Source organism: Carassius carassius, chromosome 17 (assembly GCF_963082965.1).
Source record: "Carassius carassius chromosome 17, fCarCar2.1, whole genome shotgun sequence".
Taxonomy (NCBI): Eukaryota; Metazoa; Chordata; class Actinopteri; order Cypriniformes; family Cyprinidae; genus Carassius; species Carassius carassius.
Window position 1 is genome coordinate 28,995,515 of NC_081771.1, and position 15,714 is coordinate 29,011,228.

Below are 15,714 nucleotides of genomic sequence, written 5' to 3' on the forward strand. Positions count from 1 at the left end.
ATAAAATAAGCATATATCACCACCAGGTGATATGCTTTAGTTATTTTGTTTATCCTATTTACCTGCATTTCCCTGTCAATTAGATGCAAATGTGCGCATTTTAACTAGTTGACGCCTAATTTGCATACAAAACGTCCCCAGTTATTGACTTACATCAAGAGTCTTTCCCCCTGAAATTTAGAAATCTAAATTGGAGAATTTAGAAGAAATCTACAGATGTAAACAGATGGAGGATACACTCTAAAAAATGTAGTAAATCTGAGTAACTGAATCTGGTACATTAATAAATAAAACTGAGTAGAAATAAGTTAACATTAAACTTTAAAAATAACAATATTTATAAATTAACTATTTAAGTAATTTAACTTTTTTTATTTCCTCGAAACCTTTATAAAATAGTGTTCCATACCACCACAAATACACATGACATTGACTTTTATTGAATTTTTACTCAATTATTTTGGTAAGTTTAATTTTAAAGTGTTATGTATTCTGATAACACCAAAATAATTAAAACGATGTAGTGTCTTGTGCAAAAATAAACAAATTATTAGTAAAACACGCCCCTCTGTTTGATGCAGTTATTTAGGTTATTCTAAATATGAAGAGTTCAGATGAAAAATCCTCTAGGTGCCATCTGAAATTTCCTTCAATAATGATCATTTTTATCAAGCTTGTATGTTTATGTTCACTTATTTCACATCACTGGCAATGAAAATTACCTATTAATTGTCATTTAAGTTAAATTACTGAACTTAAATACGAGCTTGAAAAAAAAAGTTCATAAGAAAATTTCAGATGGCACTTAGAGGCTTTTGCATCTGAACTCTTCATATTTACTTGAAACTAGTAGCATAGAAAATGTTTTCAAAACAGTCACATTGTGGAATGGTTTCCTTTGCTGCTCTATAAACCTAGTGAATACTAAGGAGACCATGGTTTCTGTGAACTGATTATTTTGTAGACATCTTTTGAAAATGAAATGTGTGAATGCGTGGGTTTGAGGAAGTTAAAATTAATTAAGGAAGATAAAGTTAATTAACTTTTTTAATTATTTTTTTTGCGTTAATATATATATATATATATATATATATATATATATATATATATATATATATATATATATACTTTCTTGTTTAAAAAAAAAAAAAACTAATTATGAAAAGTGCCCTTTATTTCACTTGAGCCCCTGCCCCTCAAAATGTCTGTGCACATCCCTGGGGAAAGTGAGTCGCCGGCTGCGTGAGGAAAGTGAGTCGTTCGCTGCATGGGTCATTCGCTGAGGAAAGTGAGTCTTTAGCTGCGTGAGTTGTTCACTGAGGAAAGTGAGTTCGCTGAGGAAAGTTAGTCGCTGGCTGCGTGAGGAAAGTGAGTCGTTCGCTGTGTGAGTCATTCGCTGAGGAAAGTGAGTCGTTTGCTGCATGAGTCGTTCACTGAGGAAAGTGAGTCATTTGCTGCGTGAGTGAGTCGTTCGCTGCGTGAGGAAAGTGAGTCGTTCGCTGAGGAAAGTGAGTCGTTTGCTGCGTGAGGAAAGTGATTCGTTCGCTGAGGAAAGTGAGTCGTTCGCTGCGTGAGGAAAGTGATTCGTTCGCTGAGGAAAGTGAGTCGTTCGCTAAATGAGGAAAGTGATTCGTTCGCTGAGGAAAGTGAGTCGTTCGCTGCGTGAGGTGAGTATACTGATGCACCGCAGGCCTCTCAGTGGTAAACTCAGTGGATACTTGCAATTGTACGGTGAATTCCCGCGCGACAAGTCAGTAGCCTTATTTTTGGACGAGACCGCACGCCATACTCTGACTGCAGGTAATTCTGCGCAATGAGCAGATGAGATGCTTGAAGAGACCAGAAACACCATCACAGCCCCAGTCCCAGTCTCAGCCACATCAGAACAGGTCTGATTAAACCCTTTATCATCCCCTGTTTATGCTGATCACAGCATAATGCGCAGATATTTTTTTTTTTTTTTGTGCCATTTGCAGATCGTTTTGAAGGAGATCGATCAGAAGGCTGGACAGGAGAATGAAGAAAGAAAGTTATGAAGGTGCATATGAATAGTATGCAAGTATGCAAGGTTGTTTTCTCCACAGCATAAAAAAATAGTAATTGCTCATTTTAAAATGGCTCATTTTTGTTTTACAGTTCTTTTTTTCTTGCAGCTGCAGGTTTATTTCTCACTTTTCAGATTTGTTTCTTTTAAAACTCAGAAATGACATAAACTTGCAGAATTCAAACTTTATTTTCTCAGAATTGCACGTCTATATCTCTCAATTGAGACTTTTAAAATCAGAATTGAAAGTATATATCTCCTTATTCTGAGTTTAAAAATAAAACAAAATATCTGAAAAGTAAGATATAAACTCGCAGTTGCAAGAAAAAATTTTCTGATAAAAAGTTGCAATTATCTTTTTATTCTTTATTCGGCGTTGAAAAAAAAAGAAAAAGAAACTAAATTGTGAGCGATATATATCTAACATTGCAAGAAAAAGGTCATAATTGTGAGATAAAATGCCACAGTTTGGTGAGAAATTTTTATTGGGTTATTAGGTGCATAGCAAGCATATAAACAAAGTTACATTTATATTTACATTTAGTCATTTAGCAGAAACTTTTATCCAAAACGACTTACAAATAAGGATAAAGTTATATAAAATAAATTATTTATAATAAAAACCTGACAAATTGCTTTTTGCTGTTCATGAATATTCATGAATAAAAAACAATTAGCTAAAAGGCTTATACTGTAAAAGTAAAACTTCACTGTTTGCACACTCTTCTTCTCCTGCTGCACCAGTGTTGGCTGAGATCCTTACAGATGTTCAGCAGAACCTAATCATTAAACACCTTCACATACTGACCACTGGGAGAAACAGACTTAGAAATACAAGTGCTGTTTATTTTTCAGAAAGACAATTATGACAAAAAAGACAGAATAATGAATGTTTTTTAAAAGAATAATTTAAAAGATTTTTTTTAATAAAACTAAATTACAAAATGTTTACACCTTGAAATGCAATACAAAGAAAAATCATAATTTTACAACATTTATTTCCACTGTAGAAATATCAAATGTGAGTATCATGATTGTGTGCATATTCTTAAGTAGAAGACTATATGTGTTTTACGATGTTACAAGCAGTACTTGAAAACAGCACCACATGACACAAAGCTTTGTATTCATAATGGACTGTGGTTCATCATTTTTGGCAGGTTTAAACATTATTCATGGTTGTATGCAAACATGCAGGCCATGTTGTGACAATAATTATGACATGAAAATTAGACAAAGTAATACGCATACATATGTAAACAGTGCTAAACACAACAATTCAAAAGATTCTTTTTCCTGTGGGTCCCCTCCATCTGTACAAACACATTACACAGTGAACACCTTTACACAGCTCATTTATATTGAATAATGTGAAGTCACTACAGTTAAAAGAGACCGGGGCTAGTTGTCACAGGTACTGTATTACAGTAATTCTAAAGGTTTGTGTCAGACTTCTAGTTCCATAAATGCTTGTTTACATGGTGGTTTTGAAGACTTTGTTAATTTAGGTTTTTTTTTCACATTTTTGCAAATTCTGTCCTGCAAACTAAACAGAACTTAAACTGAAATTGAAATGTTTTTAGAACAAATTAATTTAGAATAGTGTATGTAGTTCATCCATTTGTATCAATTGGACTTCCCATTGACAAAATAATGTTTTAAAAAAATATTTCCTTTGAATTTATGTAGTATCATTAATTACTACTAATTAATAATAATTGTTTAACTGTTCAAAATTCTATGAATAATATGGGCAGAATTTTTCCTGAAAAAATACTTTTTGTTGCATATTTCTTTATTTTTTTGGCCTTTTTGTTCTTTTAGATAACAGGACAGTGAAGATTGACAGGAAAGTGTTTGGTGGAGTAAGATTGGCAAAGGACCCTGTGTCAAGATTCAAACCCAAGTTGGCTGGAGGTACAGTTGCACTATATATATATATCAGTGCCCTAACCACTAGGCTATAGGGATCGACAATGGTATATTCCTAAACAGAAATTTTCTTTCAACAAACCTATTCTGAGAAATATTCACTTGACTAATAAGCATGACAACTAGCCGCAGTCTGTTCTATACGGTATATATCGGGGGTGTCCAATCCCGCTTCTGGAGAGCAAGTGTCCTGCAGAGTTCAGCTCCAACCCTAATTAAACATACCTGAACTGGCTAATAAAGGTTTTACTAGGCATACTAGAAACATCCAGGCAGATGTGTTGAGGCAAGTTGGAGCTAAGCTTTGCAGGACCAAGTTTGGTGTATACATAAATTGTTTAAATTGGTTACTTTGCAAGAGAGTTCTTTTCCTCAAACAGCTAAACATAACTAGTTTTGAGCTTTTTCTTGGAGTTTTGGATGCATATTATAGCATCTTTGCTGTATGTGTGTTATATATGTAGTGATATATACACAGTCAGAATATATGCTTCATTGAGAATGTATTAAACAAATATCAGGCCATGTGAAGATTTATTTATGCACATATTTCCTCGATTTCATCCTCATCATCTTCAACCTTGTCATCGTTAACGATTCCCTCATCGATGCTCTCCAGACGGAGCCTCTGTCCATCTGGGTAGTGTGAGCTCCTCTGTGCGGGTCGACACGATGAAACGCTGTCAGTCAGAGACTCTGTACCGAACAGCAGAAGTCTGGCATCGCTCTCGATGGCTTTGGCCATACTGGATGCAAAGCTGTCAATCACCTGGTGTATCTCCGCCTTCACCAGGCATTGAGGCTGATCCTCATCTGCTGGAAAATAATGTACAGAATTGGAAATAAGAAAGAACTTTTTGTTATTTACAGAGGTAGTTGACTATACCTTTAGACTGCTGTTCAACCTGGTCCTCAAACATCACTGAACTCCTGCGCTTGACGACTAAAGCACTGTAGTGTGAGCTTTCTGCTCCTTCAGAACAGTTATCCAGCAACATGATATCTGTACCTGTGAGTGAACGTTACAAAACAAAACACTTTAGGTAATAGATTAGTTGTTTTTTAAGATACATTCAAATATATTTACATATACACCACCATTCAAGATTTGGGGTCCGTAAGCAGCACAATACAGATATTTAAAAGTAATGTTGAGCAGCAGATTAGCATATTAGACTGATTTATGAAGAACCATGTGACACTGGAAACTGGAGTAATGCCTGCTGAAAATACAGTCTTGCAAACGGATTGAATCAAATATATGCAGCTCTGGTGAGCATAAGTGAGGTATTTTAAATACATAAAAAAAAATCACCAACTTTTAAAGTTATATAAATATACAGTTTTATCTACACGCACCTGAGTCCTGGGAAAAACTAAAGCCAGTGTCTCCTGTGCTGCTGCAAGCACCTAAAACCTGGCCTCCACCAGCCAACATGGCCGTCAGATGCGGAGACATACCAAGATCTGCAACACAAAAACACTGATTTAAAGTCTGCATGAAATCAAAATCAAAACCATTTACTTTAAGTGCACATTACTAGTCTTAAGGTGAACAATTCATCTGTGTAAATTAATCCACAAAAATGTGTTTATGCAAAAATCTGTATTCTTCAGCCAAAATTAAATGAATGAATTATAACATTTATTTGAATTAATTAGTGATGGATTGATCGCGAGAGAGAGATGATTGCGTGTGAATTTCCTGCGCTGTGTCTTGCGTCTCTCTAATCAAACAATGAAGCTGTAAGTATAGTTACTTCAAAACAGTGATTTTACCTTCTTGTTGCTGAGGAATATAATGTAGCGATCCAGTATCTAAGATGTTTTATTAATTAAATGTGCTTAAAAGCAGCGATGGCAAAAAGTTTCTGTGCTCCTGAATGTTTCTGTGTGTGCGGGCAGCATTTAAATTTCTAACCTTTACTTCGGGGTGGCGTTGGTGCAGTGGATAAGACATATGCATTTGGTGTGAGAGACCCTGGTTCAAATCCACTGTGAGACACCAATGTGTTCCTGAGCAAGACACTTAACCCCTAGTTGCTCCAGAGGCGTGTGACCTCTGACATATATAGCAATTGTACGTCGCTTTGGAAAAAAGCGTCACGGGTAAACCTTTATGTAATGTGTTATTTTTTGGGTCGGTATTCTATCTCTATGTGTAAATGTAAACCTTTATGTAATGTGTTATTTTTTGGGTTGGTATTCTATCTCTATACATTAGAATAAACCTACCATAAATATTACAGACCCTAAATTTCTTTGTAAGCGGGTAAACTTACAAAATCAGAAGGGGATCAAATAAATATTTTCTCCACTGTATATATTCACACACACACATAACCACATATAAACATGAAATGATGTGCAAACTTCCCATTCAAACAATTGTTGTAAAACACTTCACCTGTGATTCGGTTAGAGATGCTAAAGAGGCGGGACTTTCTGTGGCGACTAATGAATGTTTCCCGGTAGTGGCGGTCAGCACAGCACATGCCAAGCATCTCCTTTCTTACAGTTTTATTCCACAGCCCGTATATGAGAGGATGACAGGCAGCACTGATGAACGACAGCCAGGTCACCATCGTCTCCAGTCCCGGTGACACACTTCCTCGCCCCCAAACTGCCTCGGTGCAGATTACTACCACATACGGCCCCCACGTCATCAAGAAGGTGCCGACCACCATCAAAATGGTGACCAGGGCTTTACACTGGCTTCCGGCGTAGATAAAACCTTTCCGGCTCCCGACAGAAGAAACCGAGGCGGTGGAGTTCTTTCGTCCGTTCCTATTGGAGGACGGGGGCTCCTGGACTACCACAACCGAGCCACAGTGCACCTTGCGAGCTTTGTGTCGTGCCACACGGAAGATAAGGCTATAGCACACCAGCATGGCAAACAGTGGAATCAGGCAGCACCATGCAACCCAGAATGCAGTGTAGCTGATGTCATGATACCAGGCAACAGTACAGGTCTTCTTGAGATGGTCAAACTCAAATGTGGACCAGCCAAACAGAGGAGGCAGGCAGCCCAGCAGAGAGTGCAGCCACAGGTAGACTATGGCCACCGCTGCACGATTCCCCGTGATCTTGATAGGGTAGACCATTGGGAACAGCACTGCATAATACCTGACAGAACACAAAACAGGGATGGTGTCGTTTTAGATATCAATATGTTCAAAAGGAACAGTTATGCCAATAAAGTCAAACTGCTTTTGCATGTGTTGTGAAACATGTCAATGATATCAAACCTGACATCAGTTGTATCTACAGCACCGTTTTTTTACATTTTATTTTTAGTATTATTTATTAATTAATTTTAGTCATGCAAATATTACTTCTTACCTGTCGATGGCAATGGCTCCCAGCGTGAGCATGCTGGCAGAGCTGATGAGCAGATACAACAGTGCTGTGAAGTTGCACCATACAACACCAAACAGCCATTCTCCATTAAGAGAGCTGGCAACGACAAACGGCAGCACCAGGACCGACAACAAGAGGTTTGAAAGCGTCAGGCTGAAGACAAACTTATTGCTTGGCGTTAAGAGGTAGGGCTTCCGATAAAGGGTCAACACAACGAGCAGATTGCCCAGACAGACAAACAAGGCAATGGCTAATATGACGACAGACTCCACGACCCAGGCGCTGCTATGTCTCACGTCTGTGGTGTTCCCCAGTAAGCTTTCATTGCTGCTGGTGTTCATGATAAACACGCTATGTCATCCAAATACAGACCAAGGATATGTTTGCAGAGGCTGGAGATCCATTGCTTGATCATCTCACAAAGATGTCTGAGAAAGTAAAAAATGCAGTTGGTTATGACTTTTGAAGTATATGTTCATTTAGAAACTTCTGTGCATTCAGTAAAGCTGAATGGGTTCTGAAGCAGTCAATCTCAAAGAATTCAAAAACACCAAAAAGGCAATTCTGTTACTTATACTACACTTATGATTTTTTGTTTTTTTTATAAATATTTTGAAACAACCTGTGACTTATATTTCAAAGGGACTTATATGATTAATTTAATGATCCAACTGCATTTGTATTTGTGTTGAATAATGAGATGTACATGAAACCAATTTTATTTGTATAGAGCATTTCCCAAATGCAGGTATTTCACTGTTACTGTTTATAGTAATAGTTGTTTATATTGAATGCCACTATAATGAAATGTTTACATTTTAACACTTTTTTGCTCATAATAGCTTAGTTTATATAGATACATTCAATATATTTACACAGGCTATACATTGTTTGGGGGACAATATTGGGCAGGATGTAGAATAACTTTGGAAAAAGTACTGAAAATAAGTTTTACTTTTTTTATTCTATTAATTGAATACATAATTTGGAGCCATATGATGAATTTGTTCATGAAACTTACAGAGTTAATTTGAATTATGGATAATTTTCATCATAACTATTTATTTTTTTTTGTCCATAGTCACTCTAATTCCCACTTTCTTTTGTTGTGTGGAAAAGCAACTTGGACATTCTGCAAAACATTGCAGGAATAAAATTCTTCCAGGTTTGGGGGAAGAAAAAAAAACATGAGGGCGACTATATATTCATTGTTCAGTTGACTGTTCTTTAATTTTACAATTGTAAGTGCTAAGGTACAAATGTAAGTGCTAAGGTACAAAATAACAACTTACAGCATTCCTTCTGAACACGGATCAGATAACAAAGGTGTAATAAAGCGTTTACCAACATAAAAACATATTATTACTAAGATTTACATACAAACAAGTTGTCCCGAGCAACAAGTTATTAAAACTAAACAGCTTACGATTAAATTAAAGTGAACTGCATGCAACTCCTTCAGAACTTGAAATGTTTAATTTGATATGACGATCCTCTTTACGTTAATATTGATGTATTAATCCCCAAACTGTAAAAACAATATCAAAATCTTAAGTATAGTTTAGTTTAGTGTTTTAGTATAGAGAATGATCAAATAGCTTATTAAAGGATCTCTAACAATTCAGATTTAACAAAGACCAAAACACAACGTTCAAAGTTAGTAACTTAAACTAAAAAAATAATAATCACTTTTCTCCGGACAGATAATAGGTAACGTAATGACAAATCCTGCCCAACTCACCTCGCTGCTCTAGATGCTAGTTATAAGCTTAAAGTAGTCTGTATCGTGATTTTATTCACAGTTTAGCGCTGTTGAGAGTCTAGCAGCGCAATGGCGGCTCGAGTCTCGTCTCTCTCGGTCTGTGTGAGCCTCTGTGTGGTCTGTCTCACGCTGGAGTCTCTTGTCTGGACACTACACAAGACAAAAAACTGTATTGCATTTCAGAAAGTTTAAAAACATGTATCACCGAAACCATACTTTCAAACGGTTTTGTGATGCACGTAAAGTTGCACGTTGTAGTTAACTTTACTTTTAACAAACTGTGTTCATAAAATACAGGTCACCGTAAACAAGAAGACTGTGGAGTGGGTTTAGATATTGCAGACATAAAAAGTGCGCGTTTAAACTCTGATTTGCAATTCTGTATTTATTTCCCTTCTTCACTTTTGGACCACCTAAGACGATCAAAGATTCCCGCAGGTGACGTCACACAAGTCACATGACTACGCTTTGGCCAATTACCGACTTCCAAACTGTTAAATCCTGCCCTTTCTGTTTTAGTCTGTAATCAGGGCAATATCGAAATTGAAAGATTTCCACGTCGCATATCTCAGTGACACGTATTCGAAGCAAATAATAAAGCCATTAACAATGAATTAATAAATAAATAAACACGCTTGTAGGTTACTGGATGCATATTTTATCATCGGTAATTATACGAAAATGTCATTTCGTGTCCCTCATAATCTCTAAAGTGTAAACAAATCATTATATTTCGTCATCAAATCATTATTTTTACGAATGTCCTAAATATTCAGAGACGATTATTTATTTGCATTAAGACATGGTCAAAGAACACACTTTGTTTCTTTCTTTATACAATTACAAAATTATTTAATGACAGTAAAATCGTGAAATAAAAGCTTTCATTTTCTGTCTATGAATAAAAGATGATTACATTTTCGATCAACCTTGTTTGATCTAAACGGTTTATATACTGTGTGTGTGTGTGTGTGTGTGTGTAAATTTCTACTCAAAGTTTGTTATTCTAAAGCTATTCTCAAAGCTATCTATATTTATAAAATAAAACGTCTATAATGTAATATAAATGGAAGTTGATGGGCGTCACGTAATATCGCGATATTTGGGATGCGGAAGTGCTTGTCAGATGATTCAGGTCATGTGGTGTAGTAGCTCGATTAGACGTTCTTTAAACAGACTCTGTGTGTAGTGTTAGTCAATAACAATTCATTTGAATCTCTGCGCGAATACATCTATCGTGGAGACGTTTCTTTCATCATGCAGAACGTCATAAACTCGGTGAAAGGCACTGCTTTGGGAGTGGCGGAGTTTTTAACGCCAGTTTTGAAGGTAAGGCGATGATTGTTAGCATGATCCTGTAGCTGCAGCATTAAACAATGGGTTTAATGAGTGTAAAATTCGAGCATTTATCTATAAGCAGAAATGACTGAACCTATCCTATATTGATGTCAGCAGAGATCAGTACGAGCAGGTGTGCATGTCACAACATTAGAAAACATGCAACCTGTCAGATGGCCCAAAGTTCAATAGACGCCATATATATTTGACTGTGACATATATTTTAAAATAAACGGAAAAAAGTTTGGAATTGCACGGAATTTGAAATGAGATTTAGTTAAGACCATAAATATGTAATGTTTTCTTCGTGGAGTGATGCATAGGATGCCACATCACTCAAAGTTATGTCAAATGTGCAACAACACGGTGAACAGCAGTGCATGCTAATCTATAGACTCATTTACTGTAAACATTGTTTAATGTTAGAACTAAAATGTATTAGATTTTTTTCTTTCTTTTAACTTGTTATAATGGATGTGCATTGTTATGAATTATGCTACATTTAATTACATAGACAATATATACATGAATGCATAAACTGATCAAATGTATAGTGTGAATGCAGTGTAAGTAGCTATGAATAAAAGCATCTACAAAATGCATACATGTAAATTTAGATGTGAATGTATTGCTACAATTTACCACTATAAATTAATTTACATTTACATATACTCTAAACGATGACATTTTGTGCAGTGCAAAACATTATAAATTTTTGGGCCATATCTATGTTAACCAACATTTGAATTAAGATTTAAATGAGCAAATAAGGAATGGATAGTTTGTCAACTGGCATTTGAGATGGCAAAGCTGTCTCACACACCCAGGCCATCTACATTGTTCAACGCTGTTATAAAGACTAGTTAGAAAATGAAAATAATTTTGATGTATCTCCCTTTTCCAGGAATCTAAGTTTAAAGAAACTGGGGTTATAACTCCAGAGGAGGTGAGTGTGCATTCTGATTTTGCTAGGGTCTGAAATACGTTTTTACACATAATGATTTAAGAACAACAGTGTTTTTGTGTTTTGTACAGTTTGTTGCAGCCGGAGATCATCTGGTTCATCACTGCCCCACATGGAAATGGCAAGAAATCACACACACACACACACACACACACACACACACACACACTATTCTTTCCATCTTTGCTATAAAAAAAAATAATAATAATTTTGCCAAAGGGAGGTTTTATCAGATTTAGATTAAGATTGTCAGGTTTAAATTAAGATGTCTTAAATTATTTAAAGTAATTAAATTAAGCTAAAACATACTCAAGGTAAACAAACATTATATTTATTAAATAATATTATGTTCCCTCAATTTGTGTCACTTGGAAAACCTTGATATAGGAGGGAATTTTCATAAAAATCAAGTATTTTTTTAATAAAACTTCACATGAGTAAAATTCTGTAGCTTCCTCTTTTTTTTTTTAATGCCCATTCTCTTTTGCGGCTTTTTACAGTGTTGAGAATAGATTTTCTTTACTTTTAGGGCATCTGGAGAAGAAGCAAAAGTGAAGCCTTATCTGCCCAAAGACAAGCAGTTTCTGTTAACCCGAAATGGTAAAGGAAGTGAAAATATGATTCAGTTTCTAAAACGTACATTCCCAAAGTATAAATCAGTTGTAATTGTTGTGTGAAGCTGTGATGAATGTGCTACAGCTGTTTTGTAAATGTCACAATATGGGTCAGTCCCATGTTACAAGCGCTGTAAACAGATGGAGTACTCTGACGAGCTGGAGGCCATTATAGAAGAGGATGATGGAGATGGAGGATGGGTGGATACCTATCATAACTCTGGTATGAAACCGAATCTTAAAACGCGTTAAAAGCACGTTTTTGTCATGCTTAAGTTTCTGACAGACATTCTCATCGACTCTTTTTGTGTTCCTAGGTGTTACAGAAGCAGTTCGGGAAATCTCACTGGATAATAGGGTAGGCAGCCTCACAGTAATCCACAAGTAAACCACGCCACTCTAGTCCATCGATTAACATCTTGTAAAGCAAAAAAACTGTGTCTGAAAGGAACAGTTCTATCATTAAGATGTTTTTAACTCTTGCTTCTGGCTAAAATACATATCGTCTATCTGTAACTTTGCTTTCTTCAATTAAGAAATCTGAAGAGAAATATGCACAGATCAAGCATGCTTTACAAGTGAAAACTTCTATAAACAAATATGTCGGTGGATTTTAATGTGAGAGGACAACAGGGATGGACTTTTCAGTGGAGGAACTGTAGTTATGAACTACAAACACACAGGTTTTCATTAAACAAGACATTAATTGATGATGGACTGGAGTGGTGTGGATTACTGTTTTGTTTTTATCAGCTGTTTGGACTCTCTTTCTGACGGCACCCATTCACTGCAGAGGTGAGCAAGTGATGTAATGCAAAATTTCTCCAAATCTGTTCTGCATTCGATCTTCATCTTGAATGCCCTGAGGATGAGTAAATTAATCATATTGTGTTTATGTAAAATATACTGTATATTGTTTTGGATGTGAAGGGCAATATGAATATGAACGTGCAGCCGGGTGCATGTGGAAATGGTGATGAAGATGATGATGACGAAGGAGAGCCAGCAGACATGGAAGGTAGCTCTGAATGTTTTAAATGTGTTTTTTATTTTCATGACACATCATCAGTTAGTAGTAACAGCCATAACTGGTAATTGTATACTTTATATTTTATGTTTCAGAATATGAAGAAAGTGGACTTTTGGAGACAGATGAAGTAAGAAATTATCCTGGACATGAGTTTTCAACAACAAGATTTGCTTTTGCAGAATTATACATTCATATTCTTTGTTTAGGCAACTCTTGACACAAGTAAAATGACTGATTTAAGTAAAACCAAGACAGAAGCTGGAGGGGAAGATGCCATTTTACAGACAAGAACCTATGATCTTTACATCACATATGATAAATATTACCAGACGCCAAGACTATGGCTGTTTGGATATGATGAGGTAACTTTGCTATATTTTGATTTTATGTGATAGTAATGTGATTTGATGTAAGCCTGCTTTAGTCTGTTCACTAAAGTGAAACACATTTTGTTAAAACCCTGCATGATGTCCTTATTTTTCAGGACAGACAACCTCTAACGGTGGATCAGATGTATGAAGACATCAGCCAGGATCATGTTAAAAAAACAGTCACCATTGAGAATCATCCCAACCTGCCCCCACCTGCTATGTGCTCTGTGCATCCATGCAGGTATATACAAACTTTACATGCATTTAACTCTCATTTACAGTCAGTGAACTAAAAAGCTGCTCTCTTGATGTTATTCGTCAGACATGCAGAGGTGATGAAAAAGATTATCGAGACCGTGGCAGAAGGAGGAGGAGAACTTGGGGTCCATATGTATCCTTTCTATAAAAAAAATAGAATACAATATTAAATGCTAGTTGGAATACAATATTAAATGCTTAAGCACATACACTGTTGTTCAAGTCTAGAGTCTGTGTGTGTGTGTGTGTGTGTGTGTGTGTGTGTGTGTGTGTGTGTGTGTGTGTGTGTGTGTGTGTGTGTAATGTAAATTCCTGTGATGCAAAGCAGAATTTTCAACATCAATACTCCAGTCTTCAGTGTCACATGATCGTTCAGAAATCATTCTAATATGCTGATTTGCTGCTCATGAAAACAATGTTGAAAACCGTTCTGCTGTGGAAAAGTTCTAAAGAACAGCATTTATATGAAATAGAAAACTTTTGTAAGTTCCAACCCTCTACATTGTGAGTAAATCAATCGCATATGCGGCTAAATCTTCACTCTGGCGACTAAATGATGTCTAATATTAGCCAATGGCTAATAGATTCTCTGATTTTACTCACCAGCGTGTGAGTTGGAGGCTAAGTATAAGTTTAGCACAGATATATTTTCACTAGCCAAACACTCTCTGACTGAGTGCTTCAGTTTCACTCTCCGTCAAGCGATCTGTGATATTTTTTAGTTCATCACAACTGCGTCACTTTCTCTGACATGTGCAAAGTGGGCAGAACTAATGTGCAAACGGCAATCTCTTATTATCGTCCATTTTTATTTCAGCAAATCAGTTCTCGCGAACGGACACAACCTGATTAATATTCATGAATCCAGCAGCTCGATCATCCTTAGTGCATTTTTTACTGTTCTTGTTAGTAGAATTCAAATTATTATTATTATCATCATCTTATCAGTATTAATGTTCATTGTTTCCCCAATTATTATTATTTATTTATTTTTATTTTTTTAACAGAAACATTAAATGACAAAGCACTACTACCAGTCCTAAATTCAGTTAAAATGTCTGTGCATTTATACATGGTTACCAATTTCATTATAATTACTAAAGTTCTATCATTAAATAGTACTTGATTATCCAGATATCTTATAATGCATGACTGACTGATGTTAAGAGTGTACTTTCAGGTATTTAAAAAGCTGTGCCATTTTAAAAACATATACAGTGTGTGTGTGTGTGTGCATATACTGTGTATATAGATAGATAGATATAGATATAGTATATCAGTCTGGCGACCCTAAACTTTTGAATGTTAGTGTGCACTTGTGTGCTTAGTAGTGTGCCTAAACTACACACATCTTGTAGACTTATTCCTGATGTTTATGCCGTATTGAACAAATGTTTATGTTGGCTCATTTTTTAAACACCGTTTCCCTTAACCTAAACAACTCTAGGTATCTTCTGATTTTCCTGAAGTTTGTGCAAGCTGTCATTCCTACAATAGAATATGATTACACAAGGCATTTCACCATGTAACTCACCGATACGCCCTCAAATATGACAAGTATTGTAACTGCATTGAGGAAGCAGTGACAATATAAAACTCAAAAGAGACACTGTCCTGGAAAGATGCTGGGATTGTTCTGTGAAATGTTTGGAGGGGATCTGCTGAATCACATTTAAATCCAGTTTTCTCTACTATTCTTCAGCTTCATCTCTGTATTAGCCACTTGCTCTTAATGCTGTCCTGAAACTAAAAGTGTTTCATTTTATATTTACTTTTCAAAAAAAAAAAAACTATGTGACACATAACGAGACATTCTCTTGTTTTAATGGCAAAAAATAAATGGCTGTCAAAATATGTGGGTGTTGTTTGTATGATCAGAATCATTTTGTGTGAGCTGAGCTTTGGCTGGTGTTGGACGTGTCTACTTCCATTAACACATTGTTCTTTGAATGTTAGAATCACTGTCTTGAATCCAGACCATTTTTGTGGTAAAACATATTCACAATCCACAATTAGGCATCTGTAGAAGGGATATATACCA

At 35.9% G+C, this 15,714-nt stretch overlaps 2 protein-coding genes across 3 annotated transcripts; one reads left to right on the top strand and one right to left on the bottom strand.

Moving 5' to 3' along the window:
- Nucleotides 1-4,493: 4,493 nt before the first annotated feature.
- gpr161b (G protein-coupled receptor 161b) lies at nt 4,494-9,458 on the bottom strand. 2 transcript variants are annotated; one of them, XM_059571656.1, is made up of 6 exons: nt 9,074-9,458; nt 7,319-7,751; nt 6,384-7,102; nt 5,336-5,443; nt 4,863-4,985; nt 4,494-4,792 (listed from the first exon to the last, which is right to left on the bottom strand). In XM_059571656.1, exons 2-6 carry the CDS (start codon nt 7,675-7,677, stop codon nt 4,515-4,517), a joined length of 1,587 nt encoding a protein of 528 aa, XP_059427639.1. In that variant the 5' UTR covers nt 7,678-7,751; nt 9,074-9,458; the 3' UTR covers nt 4,494-4,514. The 2 variants fall into 2 exon arrangements, with proteins under 2 accessions (XP_059427639.1, XP_059427640.1); XM_059571657.1 differs by having other exon boundaries at nt 4,494-4,789; nt 9,074-9,456.
- Nucleotides 9,459-10,218: 760 nt separating this feature from the next.
- Nucleotides 10,219-15,525, top strand: atg3 (autophagy related 3). The gene is made up of 12 exons (XM_059571662.1): nt 10,219-10,427; nt 11,341-11,382; nt 11,472-11,521; nt 11,930-12,000; nt 12,130-12,261; nt 12,332-12,372; nt 12,945-13,032; nt 13,137-13,171; nt 13,251-13,406; nt 13,529-13,656; nt 13,738-13,806; nt 15,121-15,525. Exons 1-12 carry the CDS (start codon nt 10,356-10,358, stop codon nt 15,200-15,202), a joined length of 966 nt encoding a protein of 321 aa, XP_059427645.1. The 5' UTR covers nt 10,219-10,355; the 3' UTR covers nt 15,203-15,525.
- Nucleotides 15,526-15,714: the final 189 nt, after the last annotated feature.

Excerpts from the sequence above, each read along its gene's own strand:
- gpr161b (XM_059571656.1), bottom strand. The coding sequence starts at position 7,677 with ATGAACACCAGCAGCAATGAAAGCTTACTGGGGAACACCACAGACGTG. Across the intron at positions 7,103-7,318 it reads GGAGCCATTGCCATCGACAG|GTATTATGCAGTGCTGTTCC; the intron begins GTAAGAAGTAAT and ends GTGTTCTGTCAG. Across the intron at positions 5,444-6,383 it reads CATCTCTAACCGAATCACAG|ATCTTGGTATGTCTCCGCAT; the intron begins GTGAAGTGTTTT and ends TTTGTGTTGCAG.
- atg3 (XM_059571662.1), top strand. The coding sequence starts at position 10,356 with ATGCAGAACGTCATAAACTCGGTGAAAGGCACTGCTTTGGGAGTGGCG. Across the intron at positions 12,373-12,944 it reads AAATCTCACTGGATAATAGG|GGCAATATGAATATGAACGT; the intron begins GTAGGCAGCCTC and ends TTGGATGTGAAG. Across the intron at positions 13,033-13,136 it reads AGAGCCAGCAGACATGGAAG|AATATGAAGAAAGTGGACTT; the intron begins GTAGCTCTGAAT and ends TTTATGTTTCAG.